The sequence below is a fragment of the Galeopterus variegatus genome, unplaced genomic scaffold, assembly GCF_000696425.1.
Source record: "Galeopterus variegatus unplaced genomic scaffold, G_variegatus-3.0.2 Scaffold499, whole genome shotgun sequence".
NCBI classification, from domain to species: Eukaryota; Metazoa; Chordata; class Mammalia; order Dermoptera; family Cynocephalidae; genus Galeopterus; species Galeopterus variegatus.
Genome location: NW_007726610.1, coordinates 282,343 through 306,657, shown reverse-complemented (window position 1 = coordinate 306,657; position 24,315 = coordinate 282,343). Strand labels below are relative to the sequence as shown.

The window sequence follows — 24,315 nt, the reverse complement described above, 5'->3', positions numbered from 1 at the left end:
CCTTGGCCCCCTAAACACCCCAGCTTGGGAGCCTGGGGTGCTTCCTGTGGTGGCTTAGTGGTTGTCACTTGGCTGGTTGTGGGTGTCAAGGATTACTTTGGTGCCATTTGGTGAGGCCCTCAGCCCTCCCTCCTTGGGAGCCCAGGGGGCTTCCAGTCATTCTAGGTTTTATAGGTGTTCTCATGTGGTGTTAGACCTTTACTAGTTAATATCAAATTTCATCTCTGACCTGTGGGTATTTTGTTTATTCTTTCAGTTCTATGTTGGATTATTCTCTGTTCCCACCACTTTAATTCTGCACTGGAACTAATTTTTTTGTCTTTTGCTTATTTCTAAAATGGGGGAACTTCCTGTGGGTCAAACAAGTGAGCCATGTAGTTGTGCTAAATTGCTGCTTTGCTGCTGATTCTCTGAGGAAGGCTTTTTGAGTAGCTCAGGTTTTAATTTTTGACCTTGTATGTACTTCCGGGTCTCTTGGGGTCTGGTACTCCTGGGTTGTGTAAAAACTCTGGTTTGGGCCTGAGTCTTTCCAGCAAACTGCACTCCCTACAATTCTATATTCCTTACTGGTCTACACCGAGTGGTCGTGAGCTGATTGGAGGGCAGATCAGCTGTCTATGCTGTATCCAATGTTACACCAGTGGGCCCATCTTCCCCACCAACCACACTCCAAACACTTCCCATGGAACAGGCCATGCACTGGTCCCTTGCAGTGACTCACCGGCCTCTGAGTGGCTCCTTTTTTCAGTTGTCTGTGTCCCCACCTGTGTGGGTTCACAGGAACCTTTTAGTGGTCTTGCTGTCCTGAGGGCCACGAAGGTCCTCTTCTCCCCAGCCACCTCCAAGTAATTTCATATGAAGGGCACACCTGCGGCTTTTGCCAGCTCTTGCTCTGTGTACTCACCCGGGCCAGGCTTGAAGTGGCCAAGACTTGAAATGGTGGGAGTGATCTCTAGTGGTCCCAGCTTGGCTGTCATTGCTTTTTAATAGTTGTAAATTTGTTGATTTGTGGGAGAGAGTCATGCTTGGGACCATCTATTTTGCCATCTTGACCAGAACTGCCCCTGTTTTTTTAATAGGTGAAGCAACTGGGGCTTAGATTGGCTTAGTAGCTTGCTCAAGAACATACAACATGGGATTCCAACCAAAACGTTTGAGTCTAGAACTTACATTCTTAACCACTATAGGCTACCAACTCCAATATTAAGATAGAAAGTTGGATAAATATAGCTTAAGAGAGAAAGAAATCCTTGGAGTGGGTTACATTTGAAGTAGAGGTAGAGCTTAAAAGGGGAAGGTTGATAACTAATTCACAATTGTGTTCCTAAGCATCTCCTCCATCTTTAAATTGAAGAAAGTTTGGGTTCCCTAAAAATTGTTAATCAGATGTCTGGATGCCCTACAGGATAGTACAGTCTCCAGCATAAAGGAGAAAATTTGTTCTGAAGAGGTGGATGTTGGGTATTCGAACAAAAGTGCTTTGAGGACCAGAGTTTCCATGATTGACGTATGATTGCACAGCTGCTTTGTGGTTGAAACTTAGAATCAGAAGAAATATTTAAATCAATCTTCCTCATGTTTTTACATTGAGAAATGAGTCATGTGCTCTGAATGGCACTAAAGTAACCATGACCACCAAATCAAATGGATTAAAAAGCACCTGTGGGTGTGATGATGCTATCTCAGAACTAGACTGTGAGTACAAGTACAGTGGTGAATATTTCAGGGTGGAAACTCCAAGATCCAAATGTAGCTAGCAAATGTGGTTACTTCAGGGATCTTGGTCAACATATGTTTCCATTGTGCATTCCAGGATACCAACCCAGCAACTGCTGGCAGGGGACACCTGCCACCCAGGAAGGCTAGAAGTGAGGGAAAGGAGCTGGGCTTTAAGGGTTGGCATCATGTTGACTGAACAAGGATGTTCTACAACGAGCTGCTCTATGAAGTGACAACTAGGAAATGAAATGGAGCTATTTCTTGAATTTAGGCAACTCCAGCAACACTGGCCCTCTGCAAAATCTTCAAATTGATGAAGTTTATTTTAACAGTTCCTGGGATAATAAACAGAAAAGCATTACACATTGAAGTCAGTATTAGGGGCCTGCTCACATTTGAGCCCTTGGAGGTTTGTCCTGGCCTCAGATAAACAGCCATCTTGAGACTTGACCTTTGTGTTTCAAACTTTGCCTAACAGGCTGTCAGAATTTAACAGGTCTGATACAGTGAGGTATGGCAATGTTGTCTGTCAACTAGGAAAAAAGGGGGCAAGAGAGAAGCAGTGACAGCAGCAAGCTAAGCAGCCAGCAGCTTAGGGAAGAGACACTGAAAATAATGGAGTCAAGAGCCTGGAAGACTTCTGAGATTCTACGCAGGTACCCAGACCAAGGTAGGGTAGCCGACAAAGTAACTTTCCAAAAGGTGGATTGGTAGGAGCAGGATGGTCATCTATATGGAGCGATGGGAAAGGTACTTCAAAGGCCTATCTGACCAAACTGTAGCTCTTCCTCCCACCTGCTAAGATTAGTATTGGAGTGGCCTCTCAGGAGCTATGCATTTTCATTGGGTTAAAATATTATTTTTGTGGATAGCTAAAAATTAATGAATTGTTTTTATCTGATTACTCTATAAACACGGGTTTTCACCAAGCAGAACCAGAGGTTCTGAAGAGACATAATCCAGGATTGGGAAGGTTTAGGAATGGAACATTCTCTGTGCTGGATGACCACTATATATAGTGCTGTCCTACAAGAATGTAATGAATAAACCTGTAAGCCTCAAGATTCTGCCTACTCATATGGTAGTTAATATTACCCCTATAATGCAGCAGAAGAAATTGAGACCTAAAGAAGTTAAGCAAATTTGCCCAAGATCACAGGACTTAAGTGAACCCTGGTTTTTAACCTAGAGATGTCTTGCGCTGAAGTCAGTTTGCTTTTTCATCTATACTAAATTGTCTCCAGAGGGGCGGAGGTGAGCTGAAGGCAACATTTTTTGTATTCCACAGTTTTCCCAATAAAAGCCCTGTATTGGATACAAACAATCCTTCACAAGGCTAGATGGCAACTTTGAAAGCACTTAGGACTATCTAGATATATCTCAATCTGTAAAGACTCCAGGCTGTTCTTTATCAGTAGGTACGAGTAATTTCTAATTTCTATATATTCTTTAGTTTTTACTCCCTGGGGTGGAGAGGAAACAGAGCAGTGAACAGGGAAAACGAAAATGGTTAGAACTAATTACATATGGACTTTCCCCCCAAATGACATTAGAAAACAATGCCATTTGTCTTTGAATAAAATGAGTGTGTGGGCTCATTTTCCTGCCCCCACCACTGCTGTGTGAAAGTGCAGCAGCTCAGTTTTCATTTTCTTTTCCTCTCAAAATGCCCAGAGGGACCATATATTTGTTTAATGACCTTCAGAATGATTCTTTAGAAATCTGAGGCTATCAGGGTTGGAAGCAATGCGAAAATAATTGTGGATTATTATTGTATGACGACAGTGGCAGCTGGGCTGTTTTTTTTCTCTCTGTTCAGACTTTCTTCTTCATTTTCCCAGAAACTTTATATCCCAAGGTTTAACTCAGAAGCAAATCTCATATAGGTAATAAACCTTGCCAGACATGGTATGTAATATAATTTCAGACAGACCCTTAACTGTTCTTCAGAAAGACCCTGGGGAGTGAAGCAGCCTTATATCTAGATGCCTTCAATAGCATTACATTTATTTACTCTCTGACAATGTGTGTGGGTAGTTGGACATAAAGCAAGCATATATCTTAAATAATATACCTGAGAACTTAAGCGCCAGTTTTTGTGTTTTGTTGTCAAAACTGCTGCTAACATAAAAGAAAAAAAAATTGTTATAGTGAAAAACTAATAAATAGGTACTCGCTCTCCCAAAATATTTACACATGCAGACACATACGAGCACTCATAGCTGGGGATTGGGTCAGCATAGATTCTAACTTTAAGTGGATGTTTAGGATGCGTGTGTCAGGGGTGGGGTCAAGGAGAGAGGGAGATGCGGATGCTGTATACACCATAGTGGGGAAAGTGGAAGGTGCTCTCACATGTTGTTCACATCATCTGCCTCACAATCAATTTCCTTATTGTGCCAACTGACAGACTCAGAATTTAGATTATAAAATACTTCTGTCTTGATTATTCAACACTCCCTCTTAACTATCCCCTATGCATCCACATTGGTTGAACATTTGGGGTAAGTGGGGTAGACAGATGGGGACAATATCAAAAAGTTAGTCTGAGAAAATTCCCAAAAGACAAAGACAGATGGCTGAATATTCTTGCATACTTGGTTATTACTGCATCCTTGCCACTGTCAGGAAACATGTTACACATTCCTTTCTAGGGAAGTCCTATTCCAGTAACAAGACTCCCTCACATTCCCATCAGGATAATATAATTGGTTTCAAAACCCAAATCTTATTCTCTGGTTATACATCATTGAAATCAGAAAGTAAGTGGATGCTTTCTCTGTGCAGTTATTATAAGAAAGTGTGTCCTCATTTTACCTAGCTATGTTTCTAGAGAACTCTTTAAGCCTAATTTTCTAGACTCCTTCCCCTCATCCCCCAAATGGATCTCTTGACTCTAAGGAGTAAGACTCTGTGGTATTAGTATTAGTCTTTACAACAAGAAGTAATGAAACAATTGGAAACTTCATTGCCAATGTAAAAGCCTGTTATGAATGTTTAATAATGCCTAACTCTCCCCTGGAGCATACTAACTGGCTAAGTGAACCATATCCTCTTAGGACATTTAAGAAAATCCCTGCCAAATAGAAAGAACCAAAACATTTTAATAATATTTAGCAACATTAAAGTTCTGCTATACCTCTTACATTTGGGGAGATTGTATGCTTTTCTATTTTTGCAGAATGCCTCTGAAGACTTCTTGCTTATGGGTTCAGGCCTTTAAAGTAGCTCTCAGTGTGTTAGTTGTGATATTTGAATTGGTCAGAATAAGACACATTTGTGACATTGCTTGGTCATTGACTTAACTTCTTAGTTACATACTTCGAAAACTAAAGAGAAGAATACAAAAATGTGAAAGTACTAATTTGCCAGCACTACAATATATGTGAAGCAAATTTTTATTTTTTGCTTACTTGCAAATATTTTCTCTGCAGGAATGCAAGCCAAAAATGTGGAGAAGCATAATAATACAGAAAGGAAATGCTCTTCTAATCCAGGAAGTTCAAGAAGAAGATGGAGGAAATTACACGTGTGAACTTAAGTATGAAGGAAAACTTGTAAGACGAACAACCGAATTGAAAGTTACAGGTAGGAACCAAATTATGGCAGATGAGATTTTAAGTATAATTTGGTTTGGGAAGAAAGAATTTGTCCATAGATCCAATTTGCTGTGAATTTAGAATTGGCTGCAAGTCAAACAGTTGGGAAGCTTACTATTAATAAGTTTCACTGAAGTAACAGCTATATGTGGAATATGAACAATTAATTTAGGAATTAAGGGCCCAAATGCTGCATATCTGTTCTCTGCTGTTATGTAAGGTTTCTGATTTTTCAATATATCATTGATTGTTACTACACTTCTCAGAAAAGATATACTGGAACCACTCTAGAATGCTGACTCAACCATATGTAGATTCTCCTTGTAGGTGTAAGCTGTTTTCAGAATGAGGTTCTATTGGACTTTTGGAATAAAATCTTCTTGTACTGCATTCAAAATATTGTTTATACATGGGCCCGCCCGGTGGCGCACTGGAGAGTGCACCGCTTGGGAGCGCGGCAGCGCTCCCGCTGAGGGTTCGGATCCCATGTGGAGACCGGTTCCCACTCACTGGCTGAGCGCAGTGCGGGCGCAACACCGAGGGTTACGATCCCGTTACCGGTCAGTAAAAAAGACAAAAAGAAAAAAAAAAAAAGAAATAAGCCTTGCGGGCCGGCCGGGTGGCGCACTGCTATAGGGCGCCGCTTGGGAGTGCGGCGGTGCTCCCGCCGAGGGTTCGGATCCCACATACGGACCGGTTCCCGCTCACTGGCTGAGCGAGGTGCGGGCGCAACACCGAGGGTTGCGATCCCGTTGCCGGTCCCGGTCCGGTACGGGCACGACACTGAGGGTTGCAATCCGTTGCTGGACACCAAAAAGGAAAAAAATATATATATATTGTTTATACAAAATTCTCCATAAATGATTGATGTTATTGTGACCTTCTAGTGATTCTTATGTAGAGCAACTGCAAAAGTAGAATGTGTGGGGGACGGCCCGGTGGCTCACTGGATAGTGCGCCGCTTGGGAAGCGCGGCGGCGCTCCCGCCCGAGGGTTCGGATCCCACATACGGACCGGTTCCCGCTCACTGGCTGAGCGAGGCGCGGGAGCAACACCGAGGGTTGCGATCCCGTTGCCGGTCCCCAGTCCGGTGCGGGGGCAACACTGAGGGTTGCGATCCATTGCCAGACACGGAAAAAGACAAAAGACAAAAAAAAAAACAAAAAAAAAAGTAGAATGTGTGTGTTTTACATCTGAAGTATTAGCAAAATGTAAACTAGTAACTACTCAAAGGAGTGAACGGAGAGAAACTCAGAATATTCTTGTCTGGTGGAGAATTTTAAGAAGGTTTTCACACATCGGATGGAATCTAAAACCATAAAGATAGCCCTCACAATGGTTATGATGGACCCTATGAAACTGTACAATGAAAAGTCTACTTGCTATTGCTCATGAGCAAATCGTGACTAATTTTAATTTTATTATATTTGTGAAATGTATCATGTGGAAGTTATATGTGGAATCTAAGAAAAGATGAATATATAACAACAGAGAGTAGAATGATGATTACCAGGGATAGGGGAAAGGGAACAGGGAATGTAGGTTAAAAGGTATGTATGATGTTTCATTTATGTATGATGAATGAGTCTAAGGATCTAACGTACAGCATTATGACTAGAGTTAATAATATTCTGTTGTATACTGGAAATTTACTAAGAGAGTATTTTTCAGTTGCTCTTACCACACACACACACACACACACACACACACACACACACACACACACACACACACAAACTATATGAGGAAATGGATATGTTAATTTATTTGACTGTAGTAGTTATTTTACTATGTAAAAACATCATGTAGTATACCTCAAATATATACGATAAAAAAGTGTGTGTGTATTATAGATAAAATCTGGACCATAATAAACTTTAAAATTATCCAGACAATTGCAATATTGGTTGCATTAAGTGACTTATGTCTAATGCATTTGGGCATTACCTGTTTAACCATCTAATGTTGACATCATCCAGTTGGTTAATTATCATATACTCTTGCTAATGTTAGGAATATATTTTTTCTTCTCTATTATTCTTGTATATATATATATATATATATATATATATATATATATATGGGACCTTTCTGGGGTAGTGTTAAAATTAGTCAACTAAAATTGATAGATGCTGAGTTAAGTTCATTGTTATAACCCATATATTTAATTAAATTTTTGATCTCTCAGATACCAGTGTTTATGTTTGTATTTTCCAAACTCCTGAATGTTAATACAGGGAATAAAAAATATATATTTTTAATAAACTAAGATATATTTATGTGTTTTTTTAGTTTATTCTTTATCCTAGTAAATGAAAGTTTTACTTTTTAGTTTGAATTTGTAGAGCAACTTCTGTGAAAGTATAAATATTTTGATTAGAATTGCATGTTTTTTTTTCCCCCATGAGCTTTCAAAATAACTATGATATTGGACCAATCCCAAATAGCAAAGATCTGCTTTTGATTTGTTTCTGATTTCCTCAATGTGAACCAGACTTCCCTGCCTCATTCATGGCAGAAGACTCAATCATAGGCGGTTATACATCATTAGCAAGTGAGCTGACCATGCACAAAGCCTTGCAGCAGCATCTCTTTGACCACAATTACCAATCCTTATCAGATGCTTACAGAGCACTTCCATTTGGGAAGGATTTACCAAAGTTTGTAACATTATAGTATTTGCCTTGAATTTTAAGTTGAACCAGGATAAAGTATCAAACCTCTTTTGCATTTGCTTCTAATGGGTTATGGCAACAACACATTTGCTTCTTTAGTTCATGTTTGATTCTGGAAAAGCAGAGCTACGTATTTTGTGTATTTTATAAGATGTTAGTTTACACGCTTTAAACTTTTAGTATAGTTGATATATGGATTTAAAATTTCACCTGAATACTTTGCAGAGGTTCTCAAAATTTAATGTGCATCAGAATCATGTGGAGGGACCCAGGTAGGATGAAGATGAGGATTTTAAAATATAGGATCCCGGGTCTCTCCCTCAGATTCTAATTTAGTACTAATCAGCAAAACTAAGAATTTACCTTTTTGTCCAGGTGATTCTGTTGTATGATTTCCCAGGATTATTCTTTGAGTAACACTAGAGGAGATAATAGTAATAAACAAGTCGAAGTAATAGGTTTGATTCCCTGTGAGCATGTTAGTACACACACACACACACACACACACACACACACACACACACACACACGAACTAATTTTCATATGTCCCAAATTGTTTCCCCTAAACTCCTAAGAGCTGTCATGAAAATGCAAGTCATTGGTAACCAAAGGAAATATGTCAAGGGAGTATATGGGTAAAGCAATCTCAACCACTGAAAGCAGCCATTTATTCACTTACCATTTAAATGGAAGGTGGGAGCTAAAAATAAATAAATAAATTCACACACACACACACAAAAAAACCGGGGGGGGGGGGAAGAAGACTTAACAACTACAACTCCTTGAAGTTTATACGACAAGCAAACAGAAAGGACATTGTTGGATTGGAGGGAGGAGAGAGAGGAGGGAAGGGGTTTTTCGGTAATGGGCCACAATAATCAACCTCATTGTATATCGACAAAATAAAATTAAGTAAAATTCATTCTTCCTTATAATAAATAAATAAATAAATAAATAAATAAATAAATAAATAAATAAATGGAAATGTACTGAGTACATAATATATGCCAGGCAATGAGCTACAAGCTGGGCAAAATAATTCAAATTTATTTTTGATTATCCAAGGGTCAGTGGTCATTGTTGATATAGATGATATGAAGTTTACGTATTTAATTGAACAGTTCGAATGTTATGCTTGATGTAGAAACAATATGGATTTTGATATGGAAGTTCAAGAGGTTTCTCTGTGAAGATGTACTATTATTTGCAGTATTATGTGTTACATTGTGCTTTGTATGCTCAGTATCATGAATGCAATAAACAAGTGAATTGTCCTCTCATAATTCAAAATATAAGGCTGGGGTTATTTAAAGAGTAACCTATGCATACTCGTTTTGAGTTTAACAATATATAGGCACAGGTTAAGAATTTTATTATGAAATCAATAGGATTGGTTAATTACAATATTATGTAGCTAGAGATTCTTTAGGATGGTGTATTGCAATTGTATTAGTCCGTTTTTGTTGCTTATAACAAAGTACACTGAACTGGGTGATTTACAAAGAAAATAAAATTTATTGCTTACGTTTTCTGAGGCTGGGAAGTCTGAAGTCCATTCGGTGGTGATGACAGTGACTCAGGGGCCTCACATTGCAAGATAGTGGAAGCAGAGAGAGTAGAGAGAGACAGATATGTCATGCTCCCCTTTTAAAGCCCTCAAAACCACACCCATGACCACCATTTTTAATCCATTCACTACTGCATGGTCCTAAAATCCAATCACCTCTTCAAGTCTCCACTTTCCAATTACCATCATAGGATTTCCCACCCTCTCAACAGTCACAGTGGGGGCTAAGTTTCTAATATGTAAAATTTGGGGAACACAATTCAAGCTTCAGGGAGTTTTGGGGGAACACAATTCAATCCAGTACAGCAAGTATGGAAGTTCTGAAAGACTGTCAAATTTTTGAAAGGTTATTTTCTTACTGTTCTTTTTAAATTTATAATTCTGAGAAACATTTTCAATAAAACAAATGTTCTTTTAAAGTATGTAGATGCTACTTGCTTTAAGTAGGTCAATTATAAAAAGAACAAGGTATTTAAAACTGATAAATTAGAAGGTAACTATCTGCTTTATGAAATTATTTCTCCATATAAAACAATTTGCCATTTTATTTTTTTAAGCATCCAGCTGTACTGCATTAAAATAGGATTTGACTTAAATGCAACATTTCGGAAACACTTTTATTGTATAAATCATGGCAGATCTGTGTGATGTTATTATGGAAATTTTTTTTTATTCTACTGGAGGCTGCAGATGAGTAGGGAGGGATTTAACAGCAAATAAACATGCACAATAAATAGCATGTTTATGTCATTTACCAAGGATGCCTACAGCTAAAAGTTTTATTTCCCACTGCATATTTTAGGTAGCTATTTGCTTTAAAAAAATTTTTTTTCTTTATTCTCACATTGAATTTGTTCCAAGGGCTAGTTGAAGTGATAAGTGAAGCTGGGAGAGTTGGTTAGACGATGGTGAGAATGTAGAGCAGGTGATAATGGAAGAAGGAGGAGAGGAGCAGGAGAGGGTGAGCAAGATAATGGACTATGGTCTCCTGGGAGGTGTGGAGAAGGTCTGCCTGGAGAAGGTCAAAGGCAAACATAAATTATAGAGACTTCCCCAAATGGACACAAACAGGAAGCCAGCACTAATTCACTTTATTTGGAAGGTAATTCACCATTCATCTGACGAATCATTCACAAATGCAGGCTTTTATGCAGCTTTTTTGAAATGGGTCTTTAGAAAAAAACACCACTAACCTGTTCTCTGATGAATATGCAAATAATGCCTCTTATCCTGATTATTATAGACAGCTCTAGAGTTTCTGACTGGGGACTTTTCACACATTAGGGATAATCTCTTAGCCCATTGGTGTCAAAATGTCATGGCAAGAGTGGTTTAGTCTATGCACATGCTTCAAAGATTTGCTGCTGGGTTACTGTTAAGCAATAGTAGCAAAGCAATCTGGATATATAAAGCTTAGTAAAACTGCAAAGTGGGACTTGGGATCAGTCTTTGGTGAAGATGTTCAAATGCATGGCTTCAACAAATGCTTTTTAATTCCACTTGGCTAACTTTAACTGTCGTGTATTGTTGTAAGTATTTAGACTTTAACATGGCTTGTTAGAATAACTTTCCTCAGTGTAGAACATGGCGGCTATTTACACACAGAGGAAGCAATTTCACATTCAGGTTGGAAAACAAGCTTTTTGTGGCCCTGGTTCTTAGTTCCTTTATACCTCTACTGTTAATGTTGAGACATTGGGGTGAGGTTGAATTTAGAAAAAAACAGTGAAACAGCAATATGGTGGAGAGTTGGTGGAATAAATAGAAGCAGGTATTTTGACAAAGTAAGGATAATATGACAGGAAAAGTAATCTCTAAGCCAACAACTACTTACTCATAACAGGGGCTTCCAGAGAGCTAATGTTTATTGAGAGCTCTCTGTGGCACACATTGTGCTGAGTGGCTTTCACTCATTCTCTCATTTAAGTCTCACAACCACCATGAAAGGTGGTTCCTATATTGTCCCCATTTTATAGAGAAAGAAACAAAAACTTAGAGAGGCAAACTGACATGCCCAAGGTCATGTACTTAGTAATTGGCAGAGCACAGGTACGAATCTAGGTCTTTCTGAATCTCAAATAGAACTTTTTTTTTTTCGTTAAATTTTTATTTTGTCAATATACAATGTATATGATTATTATGGCCCATCACCGACACCTCCCTCAATCACCACCAATTTTGGGGTAGTGGTTGACCACAGGTAACTGAAGCTTTGGAAAGCAAAACCTGGATAAGGAGAGATCTCTAATCTAGTGAATAACTTTAACATTTTTCTCAGGTTCCAAAGGGGAACGTACTTCTCTCCCATTCTGCATGCTTTCAGAAATACTTAAGAAACTTGAATCCTGAACTTCTTGTTTCATACAGTAGGCACTGATTTATGTGTTGATTAAGTACAAACCATATAATGCTATTCACTACTGATTTATGTGTTGATTAAGTACAAACCATATAATGCTATTCACTAAATATGTGTATATTGCATACCTTGAGAACAAATACAATATCAATCACAATGTCCATCATCCCACTATAATACTTTTCGGGCATTCACAATTTGGTCTACATTAATTCCCTATTGAAATTTAGATACCCCTAATAAAAGGTTCACTTGACATATTTGAGCCTCGTCCTTAGCTCTTAGTTGAACATCTTAGTTAAGGTCATTTGGAATAGGACACAGAATTCAATCTGAACTTGGGGTGATGCCAGAAAAAAAGGAAGAACAAGTGACATGCCAGGAAAAGTGAGAACGTATGAAAGATAGAATATGCCAAGTTTCATGTTTTGGTGCCATATGGCCCTACTAATATGACGATCCATGTTGAGAAAAAAATAGATTCCAATGAGATACGTTGCAGTTATGACAGTGATTTCAAGCTAGTGGAAGTGAATCAATGGAGAAGTGTCTGATTAAATAATGTTGGCTCAGTTGATAAAGCTCAATCAACACATAAATCAGTACGTACTGTATGCAACAGGGAGTTCAGGATTCAAGTTTCTAAGGTGGTTCTGAAAGCATGCAGATGGGGAGAGAAGTATGTTCCCCTTTGGAACATGTGAAAAACGTTGAAGTTATTCACTAGATTAGAGTAATCTCTCCATATCCATGGTTTTGCTTTCCAAGGTTTCATTTAACTGTGGTCAACCACTGTCCAAAAATAGGTGAGTAGAGTACAATGAGATATTTTGAGAGATAGACCACATTCACATAAATTTTATTATATTATTATAATTGATCTGTTTTATTATTATTTTTAAAACTCTCTTACTATAACTAATTTATAAATTAAATTTTATCAAAATATGTATGTATAGGAAAAAACATAGTATATATAGGGTTTTGTACTATCTGTGTTTTCAAGCATCCATTGGGGTTATGGTGGGACTGCTGTAGTGTTTCCCAAACTGTTCTGTGGAGCTCCAATTGTAAGAGATGTGAAGAGAGATATTTCCAAGAGATTTCCAGGAGAGGAGACGAAGGAAATGAAGGAAGGGAGGAGAGAACAAGAGAGTGGATGGTAAAAGTGTTTCTGTGGCAATTTATCTGCTAGGTCAAAGTTAAATTGCTTTCTTTTATGCAATGTATCTTAGGACACCTTAGTGACTATAATATTCTAATGTGTATTGTAATTTTCTAAAAGGGGGATGGGATATATTTTAGGACACTTCTTAAACTTGTATGACTACATTCACTTCTCCCCCCTGACAGCATCTGAGGATGCTTAGTTTACAGAACAAACTTTAGGAAAGCTGAGTCACTAAGTGAGTACCAATTAGTACCTAGCTCTATTGGCATCCTCCTAATGACCATAACTTCAATAGCATCAGTAAAATACTTATTGGGCATTTACTTTACGTTACAATTGTAATAGTCTATTTTTTTTTCATTGTTTGTCTTATTTTCTCAACCAGCCTGTAAGCTCCTTAAGCCTGGAAGCTCCTTTGTTGATTATTTCTCTTCTACATCCCCAAGTGCTGAGCACATAGCAGTTATTCAAGAATTATTTGTAGCTTGGTTTGGTTGGGTTGGGTGCTTATTTGATTGGTGAGTGCTTTGGTTGGGTACAAATAAGACACCTTTGTCTTTGTAGAGCCCTTTGTTATTTCAAATCACTTTCACTTCTGAGATCTCATTCTGTTGCTCTCAAGAACTTGAGGAGTCAGCAGCAAAGATATTATTCCTATTATTATCTGTGCTTTTTAGAAAAAATAAACGATGGCTCTGAGAATTTAAACCATTTGCTCTGGGGTGGCAGCTGCTGAATGGTATGGCTAAGGCTACAACCCCTATCTTCTGTGTTCTAGTCCGATGCTCTTCCTACCCTACCCCACTGTTACTCTGTGTGCAGTCCCTTAATCCTGGGTGCTGGGCCAGAAGAAGAGGAGCTACAACCCTAGAAGGACTCCAAAGTTGATGACTCCCGAGTTAAGGTCTAAGCATCCCTCACATAACCTTTTATTTAAAATGTTCATGTGTCAATCCATTATTTTGTCTTTAAGAAGAAATATTTCTGATCCTAAAAGGAAAAGCATTAGCTACTGATGGCTGAATCCAAATCAGCAAAGAGGTAATCCCGTGATCAATACTCAAATGCTTCTAGAAGTCAGACAGGCCATGTACATGAGTGAGATGGACCAGGTATGCGAGGCAACAGGGAGGGGCAAACTGGAAGGTACTAGCAACACTGTCTCAGCCCTTGCTGATTGCTGCCACTGAGATTGAGGATTCAATATTGCTAGGCCCTCTAATATTTGAGGAGATGCTGGAAGTCTGGATTTTTATTTGGAAATCCCTGAATTGTAAAGCTCTCTGTGGACCAAATAAAACACGCCTGCAGGCTAAATTCAATTTGGGGGCTGCCTGTTTGTGGCCTCTGCCTTAAAAGATTCAGTTCAGTAGGATTTTTAAACAAGCAACTGACTATGTGGTTTGGCTCAGTCTCTGCTCCACTATTTCCATCTCCAGCAGTGAGTGGGGAAAATTTTTTAAAAAACCTGAAGTAGCCTGGAGAGCAGTTAATAGACAAACTGAGAACAGTACACCGAAGCCATCTTAATCACACCATCCAATAGACTGGTCGATCTAAGTAGAGAATGAAGGGCACAATTTATGGATGTAACACTACAGGAGTGGTATTGACAAATTGATCACCTTACAGAGAGGAGCGATTTAGATGATGAAGCAAGTTGGTCTCAGATGTTACAGATAAATGAAGAGCCCTGGGGATAAAGCACCAGCCTTAAAGCTGCCCTGAAGCAGTGTGATGTGAAGCACTGAAGGGAACAAATCATTGGCATGTGTTTTCTCTCTTTCATGTTCTCTCTGAGCAGCCAGTTAACATGATCTGAATGCATGTATCCTGATTATCTCATGAAAATGTACCTCGTTTGTACCTTTTGTGTAACTTAATAAGGAAGGACCTCAGCAGTCAATACTTCTTGGCTGCATTAAGGGAAGGAACTTTCACATGACTGTGCATTTCATAATTGACTGTTCTTTTGCAGTCGCAGGTGCAGAAATCTTATGACCAAAACCAGCTTGCAGCAGCTTTTTTGCCTTTCCTCTTAGGCATCCCTCTCCCTTCGCAGGCAACCCTGGTCTTTTCTAGCCTACCTTAGATGATGTCTTTGTCCCTTATGTACCTCTTTTAACTGTTCTAATGTCCTGTCTTCTCTGAAGCCCATTTTCTCAGATCCTTGCTTTCTGTTGGGGCTAATCTAATACCTCAATGAGCTAAAGAATTCATGACTGAGAAAAGCCAAAAATGTTTCCCTTCTCAGCTAACATATTTGCAATTTAATAGATATTTTAATTCTGTAACTCATAGGCATGACTAATGGTGGGAATTTCTGGTAACTTTGCAGGGCCTGTGGGGGGCCTTTCCCAGACTGTTACAATTCCTAGCCTGCAGGTGGCTGCTTGTTCTCTCCCGAAATAAGATCAAACCTATTTGTGACCTTGGGGGACTAGAAAGAAAAAAAAAAAAAGAAAGAAAGAAAGCCTGATTAAAATTACTGGGAAGGAGGGCGTTGGGTGTCAATCTAAAGAGTGATTTTTTTTTCCCTTCTACCACTCTTATTTTGTTTCTCCTTTCTCTCCCTTACTTCCCTTGCTCTGCCCCAATGTAGACACAGAGCTATCTATTAACCCTTTTGGTGACAGCCAGGGTCAAAGAGATTGCCGGTCTCTGTCCTAGGTAAATGTTTGTGTCATGTTTCTATGCCCTACAGGGAGATGAACTAATACTATTAACTGTCCCATCAGCAGAAAGACCGTCTTGTTTCCCTGCAAAGTCAGAGACTGTGAGAGCATTTGTTCCTGTGTGCTTATTTCACAAGCAGCTGTGCAGGAGAGCAACTTGCAGAGCTGGGGTGAGTAAGTTAGAGCACATGGCAGCAGGATATGGCAAATGTGCCTTTCCAGACCAGTTCTGCTCCAGTGGCTCTCTTCCAGAACCTGAGGTGATCATTAACTCCCTGGCTGCCTTCTCTGATACTGAGTTAAGGCTGGGGGAAGGGATTCTTGGGAAGGATTTACATTGTGACTCCTAGGTGTGTAGGCCCCTGATATTCATGAGCACAAATTTTTCTAGGTCCATAATGTTTATTTGTGAGAGTTTCAGCTGCTCATCCTGTACCATCCTGAGAGCAGTGGTTTGAGTAAGCTGATAATATTCTATCAAGCCACACTTGTGTAGGAATGAAAATTAGGAACTTTGTATGGAGGGAGGTCATCCAAGAACTAGATCCAATAGAGTGGAGCAGATGCTCAGAGAACTAATATTTATTGGGTCAGGCATTGTACTTTACAATCAGTCAAAGCTCACAACAACCTCAGAAGGTTGGTGATGTTTCCTCTGTTTTATAAGGAAAGAAATGGAGAGTCAGAGAGGATAAATTACTTAGCTATGATCACACACCAAGTAAGTGGTGGAGCAAGGATTTGAATCCAAATTTCCTCCAAAACACTGCTCTTAAAGCACCTTGCTACAAACTTTCTGAATGGCTCTTGCATACAACAGTGCTCAATAAATGTCTGCAGTTCCTTTCCCTCCTGCTGTGTGCCTGCTTTGTGATCTTTCCACTCCTCTTTGTCAGCACACATTTTGCACTCCTGTACTTTCTTTGTGAAGCCTTCATATACTAACCTCATCTTAAAGTCACCTGTTTCTTTCTCCTGAATTTTCTTGGCTATTTTGCAAAAGTTTTCGCCACACTGTTTGATGATAGTTTATAATTATAATATATAATTTATTAGAGTTTTTCCTTGTGTAAGTTTTTTCTCACCAGCTACATTTGTGTCCTCCAAATTCTGCTCCTCCCCATACAAAGGATTACTTTAATGTTTATATACAACATAAAATTATGGAGCTAGGAGCTGGACTCTATAATTTTATATATTTGATCTCGTTTAATCACCTCAACATCCTGTTAAGTTATGTCATTTTACCCTACTTTACAGATGCGGAAATTGAAATTATAAGAAGTAATTTAAAATTATTTTAAAAGAATTTTGTTTATTTGTAATTAGCATATTCATTATTACAAATCATGATTTTTCTTTATTCCCTAACCTGATCTATCACTCTCCAAACCACTTCCCTCCCTCCCCCATCTTTAGTATCCTTAGGTATGTTCTCTCCTTCAGAAAGCTCAACATATTGTTGTGATCCATCTGTCCATCCGTCCTTCCTCCCTCCCTCTCTTCCTCCTTCCCTCTCTCCCTCACTTCCTCCCTTCCATCCTTTCCTTTCTCCCTCCCTCTATCCCTCTCTCACTGTCTTCCTACCTCACTCTCTTCCTCCCTCCCTTTCTTCCTTCATTCCTCCGTCCCTTCCTTTCCTTCCTTTCCTTCTTAGCACCTGGTTATGAGTGAGAACATGTGGTATTTCTCTTTCCTTGTCTGTCTTATTTTACTTAACATAATTTTATCCAGACTCATCCATGTTGCTGCAAAGGGCAGAATTTCATTCTTTTTTTATGAATGAATAGTATTCTATTGTGTATGTATACCACATTTTCCTTATCCAGTCATCTGTCAATGGACATTTAGGTTGGTTCCATGTCTTGGCTATTGTAAATAGAGCTGCAGTGAACATGGGAGTGCAGGTGTCCCTTTGACATGATGATTTCCATTCCTTTGAGTATATACCCAGTAGTGGGATTGCTGGATTGTATCTGTAGTTGTTTGAGGAGACTTCATACTGTTTTCCATACTGACTGTGCTAATTTACAGTCCCACAACAGTGTAGAAAAATTCCCCTTTCCCTGCATCTTCACCAGCATTTGTTATTCTCAGTCTTTTTAATAATGGCCAGCCTTACTGGGGTGAGATGATATCTCAATGTGGTTTTGATTTTCATTTCTCTGCTGACTAGTAATGCCAAGCATTTTTTCATGTACCTGTTGGCCATCTGTATGTCTTCCTTTGAAAAATGGCTATTCATCTCCTTTGCCCATTTTTTAATTGGGTGATTTTGTTTTGTTTTATTGTATAGTTGTTTGAGTTCTTTATATATTCTTGATATTAATTCCTCATGAAATGTATACCTTGCAAATGTTTTCTCCCTTTCCCTAGGTTGTCTTTCCACTCTGTTGATTTTTGCCTTTGCTGTGCAGAAGCTTTTTAGTTTGATATAATCCCATTTGTTTATTTTTTCTTTTGTTGCTTGTGCTTTTCAATGTTCTACAGCAATTAAATGATGGTACTGGAATGAAGAGTCAGGTGGTGGTTGTTTTCCCAAAGCCTGAGCCCCTTCCACTAGTAAATGTTCATAGAGCTATCCACTGCTCATAGTATTATGAGCTGATTTGACTAGAACAAATATTCTTATGTGTGGAAGGATAAGACCTTATGCTGAGCAAAATACCAAAAGATGCTTCTAAAAATATAGATAAAAATATAAAGGGAATTTAACACAACTAAGACTTTGATTCTAAGAGAAGACCTGTAGAAAACACTTAGAACTTGATTTAATCCTGTGGACCCTGTTTCAGAACCAGAAAACCATGATCCAAATGATGATTCTAATAGTAGGTATGTGACACTGAGAAACTTAATTTACCCCTCTGCACTTCAGGGATCTTTTTCCTATCCGAAATGGGAATGGTGTTGCTATGTTGAGTTGAAGAAAATATATGAAAAACATAGAGTGGTGCCTAGAAAATAGTAGGTCCTCAAATGATATTAATTGTTATAATTAGTATTATCATCATCATCGTCATTATTATTCATGGAAAGCTTGCAAAGGTGACCTAACAGCCATTCACTGCAAGAAAGCAGTGTGACAAACAGTCTAAGACAAATTGCTATTGTTAATAGAGTGCTTCATTTACAGGGGATGAGTTTAAGAAATTAGAAAGTTAACTAGGGGTTTTGAAAAACTCAAGCAAAGAGTCACATAAATAGGTATTTCAGGCAGAACTGTTTCATTCAAGTAGACGCAATCATGTGGAATAATTTGTCAATTAAGTTGGTCAGAGCAAATATGTTGTCTGTATAAATGAGTTTTTGCAACCAGCAAGATATTTTAATGATGTGTGAGCCAAGAATGAATGCTGCTGACACAAAGATCGGGTGGAAATGAGTCCCTAGGACAAACACATTGAGGAGACTGGCCTTTTCCTGTCCAGCAATTCCTTATGTCATTATGATTCATCCCAGGTGGTTTATAAAGGCAGTTAAATGGCCTCTTTCGGCTGTCAAATAGGAAAATAATTCATCAGTTCAAGTCCATAAATCAATTTTTGGTACCAGGAATACTTTATATACCTAAGAATGTCTCTGTGGGTTGGTACTATGCTCCAGTGGGAATGCTGAGGAGCAACTGTCAACCACCAGAGGCAGAAACCTAAGTGATGAGCCATGTGGGCTTTCTACTGGGACAGAAGGTTGATTCCTTTCTGGGGTGCATTGCCTTGATCCCTTCTGAATGGCCTGGAAAAATACCCACTTGTGTGTCTGGCATACAGTAGTCACTTAGTATGTTTGTTGAAGAACTAATTTAAATGTTTTGTGAATCATTTGCATTGGAGCCCACCTGTAGTGTCTGATAACTCTCTCTAACTGTATTCTGGGAAAATGAGATAAGAAGGCAGTAATTTTTTATCCTGCAATGTTACTGAAATTATTAACCAACTCTAGGAGTTTTTAAATAGACTGTTTAGGTTTTTCTATGTATAGTATCAGATCATCTGCAAATAGGGACAGTTTGACTTCATCTTTTCAAATCTGGGTGCCCTTTATTTCTTTCTCTTGCCTGATTGCTCTGGCTGTTACCTCCAGTACTATGTAAATAGAAGTGGTGAGAGTGGGCATCCTTGTCTTTTTCCTGTTCTTAAGGGAAAAGCCTTCAGTTTTTCCCCATTCAGAATGATACTGGCAGTGGGTTTGTCATAGATGGCTTTTACTGTGTTGAGATACTTTCCTTCTATACCTAATTTGTTGAGAATCTTTATCATGAAGGGATGTTGAATTTTGTCAAATGCTTTTTCAGCTTCTACTGAGATAATCATATGCTTTTTTGTCCTTGAGTTTATTGATGTGATGTATCACATTTATTGACTTTCATATTCTGAACCATACTTGCTTCCTTGGGATCAATCCCACTTGATTATGGTGTGTAGTTTTTTTGATGTGTTGCTGCATTCTGATTGCTAATATTTTGTGGAGGATTTTTGCATCTATGTTCGTCAAGGATATTGGCCGATAATTTTCTTTTTTTGTTGTGTCTTTATCTGGTTTTGGTATCAGTTGTGTTGGCCTCATAGAATGGGTTTGGGAGAGAATGAGTTGGAATAGTCTGAGGAGAATTGGTATTAATTCCTCTTTAAAGGTTTGGTAGAATTCAGCTATAAAGCCATCAGAACTGAGCTTTTCTTTGTTGGATGATTGCTGATTACTGCTTCAATCTAGTTGTTTGATACTGGTCAGTTCAGATTTTCTATCTTTTCTTGGTTTAGTCTGGGTTGTTTGTATGTGTCCAGAAACTTATCCACATCTTTCAGGTTTTCATAATTTTCATACAGTTGTTTATAATAGTCTCTAATGATCCTTGGTATTTCTGTGGTTTCAGTTGGAATGTTTCCATTTTCATTTCTGAGTATTGTTATTTGTGTCTTCTCTCTTGTTTTTGTTGTTGTTATTAATGTAGCTAATGGTTTGTCTATTTTATTTTTCTTCTCAAAAAACCAAATTTTTGTTTCGTTGATATATTCTATCATTTTGGGGGTCTCTATTTCATTTAGTTCTGCTCTGATCTTAGTTATTTCTTTCCATCTACAACCTTTAGGATTGGGTAGTCATTATTTTCCAAGTTCTTTGAGGCATAGTGTTAGGTCGTTTATTTGAAGTCTTTCCATTCTTTTGGTGCAAGCATTTATTGCATTCCTGAGCATAAAAAAATAAAGCTGGAGGCATAACACTGCCTGATTTTGAATTATACTACAAAGCTATACTAACTAAAACAGCATGGTACTGGCATAAAAATAGACACTTGAACCAGTGGAGCAGAATAGAGAACCCAGAAATCACACCTCAGGTTTATAACCATCTGATATTTGACAAAGGCAACAAAAACATACATTGGGGAAAAGACTGCCTCTTCAATAACTGGTGCCTGGAAAATTGGATATCCATATGCAGAAGAATGAAACTAGACATACATCTCTCAACATATAATAAAAATCAACTCAAAATGGATTAAACACTTAAATAAAAGACCAGAAACTGTAAAAGTACTAAGGGAAAATATAGATGAAACTCTTCATGAACTAAGGCCTAAGCACAGACTTTATGAACATGAGCCCCAAAGCACCATCAACAAAAGAAAAAAATAAACAGTGGAGACTATATCAAACTATAAAGCTTTTGAACGGCAAATGAAACAATGAATAGAGTGAAACAACAACCTACAGAGTGGGAGAAAATTTTTGCTAACTATGCATCTGACAAGGGATTGATATCCATTATATACAAGGAACTCAAGCATTTACACAGTAAAAAAACAAAAAAAAAAACAAAATAAAAACAAATATCCCAATTAAAAAACGGGCAAAGGAACTGAATAGACACGTTTCAAAGGAACACATATAAATCGCCAACAGATATATGAAAAAATACTCAACAGCACTAGTCATCGGGGAAATGCAAGTTAAAACCACATGGAGATATCATCTCACCTCAGTTAGATTTGCTATAACCAAAAGACAGAGAATAACAAATGCTGGTGAGGATGTGGAGAGAAGGGAATGCTCCTACACTGTTGGTTGGAATGTAAGTTAGTCCAACCACTATGGAAAACAGTAGGGAGGTTTCTCAAACAACTATGGATAGATCTGACATACGATCCAGCAATCCCATTTTGGGGTAGATACCCAGAGAAATGGAAATCATCATGTCAAAGGAATACCTGCACTCCCATGTTCATCACAGCTCTGTTTACAATAGCCAAGACATGGAACCAACTTAAATGTCCATTATTGGACGATTGAATAAGGAAAATGTGGTATATATACACCATGGAATACTACTCTGCCATAAAAAAGAATGAAATTCTCCCATTTGCAACAACACGGATGAGCTTCGAGAAACTTATTTCGAGTGAAATAAGCAAAGCACAGAGGGATGAATACTGTATGTACTCACTCATAAGTGGGAGCTAAGAGAGAAAGAAAGACCACAGGGGTGTGTTGGACTTGCAGTTGCAGTGAACATACCTAGGAATACAAAGTGGAGTGGGGAAAGGGGGATAGGAAGGGAGGTTGGGGATAATTGGAGGGATAACTGGGTGGGGGACATGGGATGTAATCTGGCCATCACATCTTAGGCATGGGTGGTGACAATTTTCTTTGTACTCCATGAATATTCATAACCAATAAAAAAATAATAAAGTCATTGAGAAAGATAAACTGGAAAAAAAGAAGGAAGTAATAATAATGTTCAGACATTATTGGGCCAGTACCCTGAATTGTTTGCTCAATTTTGATGGACATGCCATCATAGTCTCACCATAAATTCTTGCATAATAGTTGCATAAGAAGTAAATGTGCTTCAATTTGTTTTTCTGATAAAAAGCATTTGAAATCATATTTTAACCACTGAATCCCCCTTGCTTCTAAAATCAAACATTGCTATCTCTATCCTTAAATTTTGTGCTATTAAAATTATCTTTATGATGCTATTTAATTTACCTCTTGACTGGCATATGAGGTAAATGGTGAAAAGGACATTTTGGGACAAGTGAAACACATCTTTATTACCTAATGCAGTAGTTATCAACCCTGGCTCCACAAATAATATATTTGATATTCTTTTAACATTCATCATATACTCATTGCACTAGGTGAATAGAGATGAACTAAACTAGACATGGTGTCCGCACTAATTGAGCTTAAAGTATAATGTCGGGCATGGGGTTTGGGGGGAAGATAGAGATTAAATGAATAAACACATGGATGTGTATAATTATATATTGCAATAAATTGATAGATTCAAGACATACTGTAGAGATAGAAGTGAGTATACTTCTGTATGATGATTCATAGGTTTTGGGTTTTAGTAAAAGGGTAGACAGTAGTACTATTTACTAAAATGGGGAAGACAGGGAGACCAGGTTTTGTAGGATGGGAGGGATTCAAGAGTTATATTTTCGCCATGCTCTTTTGTGTTTTATTTATTTATTTATTTTATTTTAGATACATTTTTTAAAAAATAAATTTTATTTTTTATATTTGAGGTTTATAAAATAGTGTTATGTGATACATATAGATAGTAAAATGGTTACTATGTTGAAGCAGATTAACATATTCATCATCTCACAGTTACTTTTTTGTGTGGCAAGAGCAGTGAAATTCTTCTTATTTAAGTAAAATCTCAAATACAGTACAATTTTATTAACTTTAGATCTCCTGTTGTGCATTTGATCTCTAAACTTATCATCTTACATATGTGCTATTTTGGATCCTTTGACTTACATCTCTCCATTTCTTCTCCCTCCACCGCCTATCCCTTATAACTACTGTTTTATTTTCTCTGTGTATTTAATTTTTTTTCTTTTAGATGCTACATATAAATGATATCATGTGATATTTTTGTTTCTGTGTCTGGCTTATTTCACGTAGCATAATGTCCTCCAGGTCCATCCATAATGTGGCAAATGGCAGGATCATTTTTTTTAAGCCTGAATAATATTCCATTGCATATTTATACCACTTTTTTGTTACCCATTCACCCATCAATGACCACTTAGGTTGTTTCCATATCTTGGCTACTGTGAATAATGCTGCAGTGAATATGGGTGTTTAGATATCCTTATAATGTAGTGATTTCATTTCCTTTGGGTATATGCCCAGAAGAGGGATTGCTGGGTTGTATGGTAGTTCTATTTTAATTTGATTAGGAAACTCCATACTCTTTTCCATAATGGTTTGTGCCAACATATATTCCCACCAACAGTGTGCAAGGATTTCTATTTTCCATCCTTGTCAACATTTGTTATCTTTTGTCTTTTTGATAATAGCCATCCTTATAGGTGTGAGGTGATATCTCATGGTCGTTTTAATTTGCATTTCTCTGATGATTAGTATTGTTGAACACCTTTTCATATACCTGTTACACATTTTTATGTCTTCTTTGGAGAAATGTCTGTTCATGTCTTTTGCCCATTTTATTTATTTATTTATTATGAATATTCATGAGATACAAAGCTGATTGTCACCCCTCGTGCCCATGATGTGAGGGCCAGATTCATA

At 38.0% G+C, this 24,315-nt stretch overlaps 1 protein-coding gene across 1 annotated transcript in view; it reads left to right on the top strand.

Annotated features, from left to right (window-relative positions):
- The window catches only part of LOC103587882 (X-linked interleukin-1 receptor accessory protein-like 2), a 268,322-nt gene that overhangs the window by 47,759 nt on the left and 196,248 nt on the right, over positions 1-24,315 (top strand). Inside the window, exon 3 of the mRNA XM_008569451.1 lies at positions 5,154-5,307. Coding sequence (XP_008567673.1) covers positions 5,154-5,307 — 154 coding nt within the window. The remainder of the gene's footprint in view (positions 1-5,153; positions 5,308-24,315) is intronic.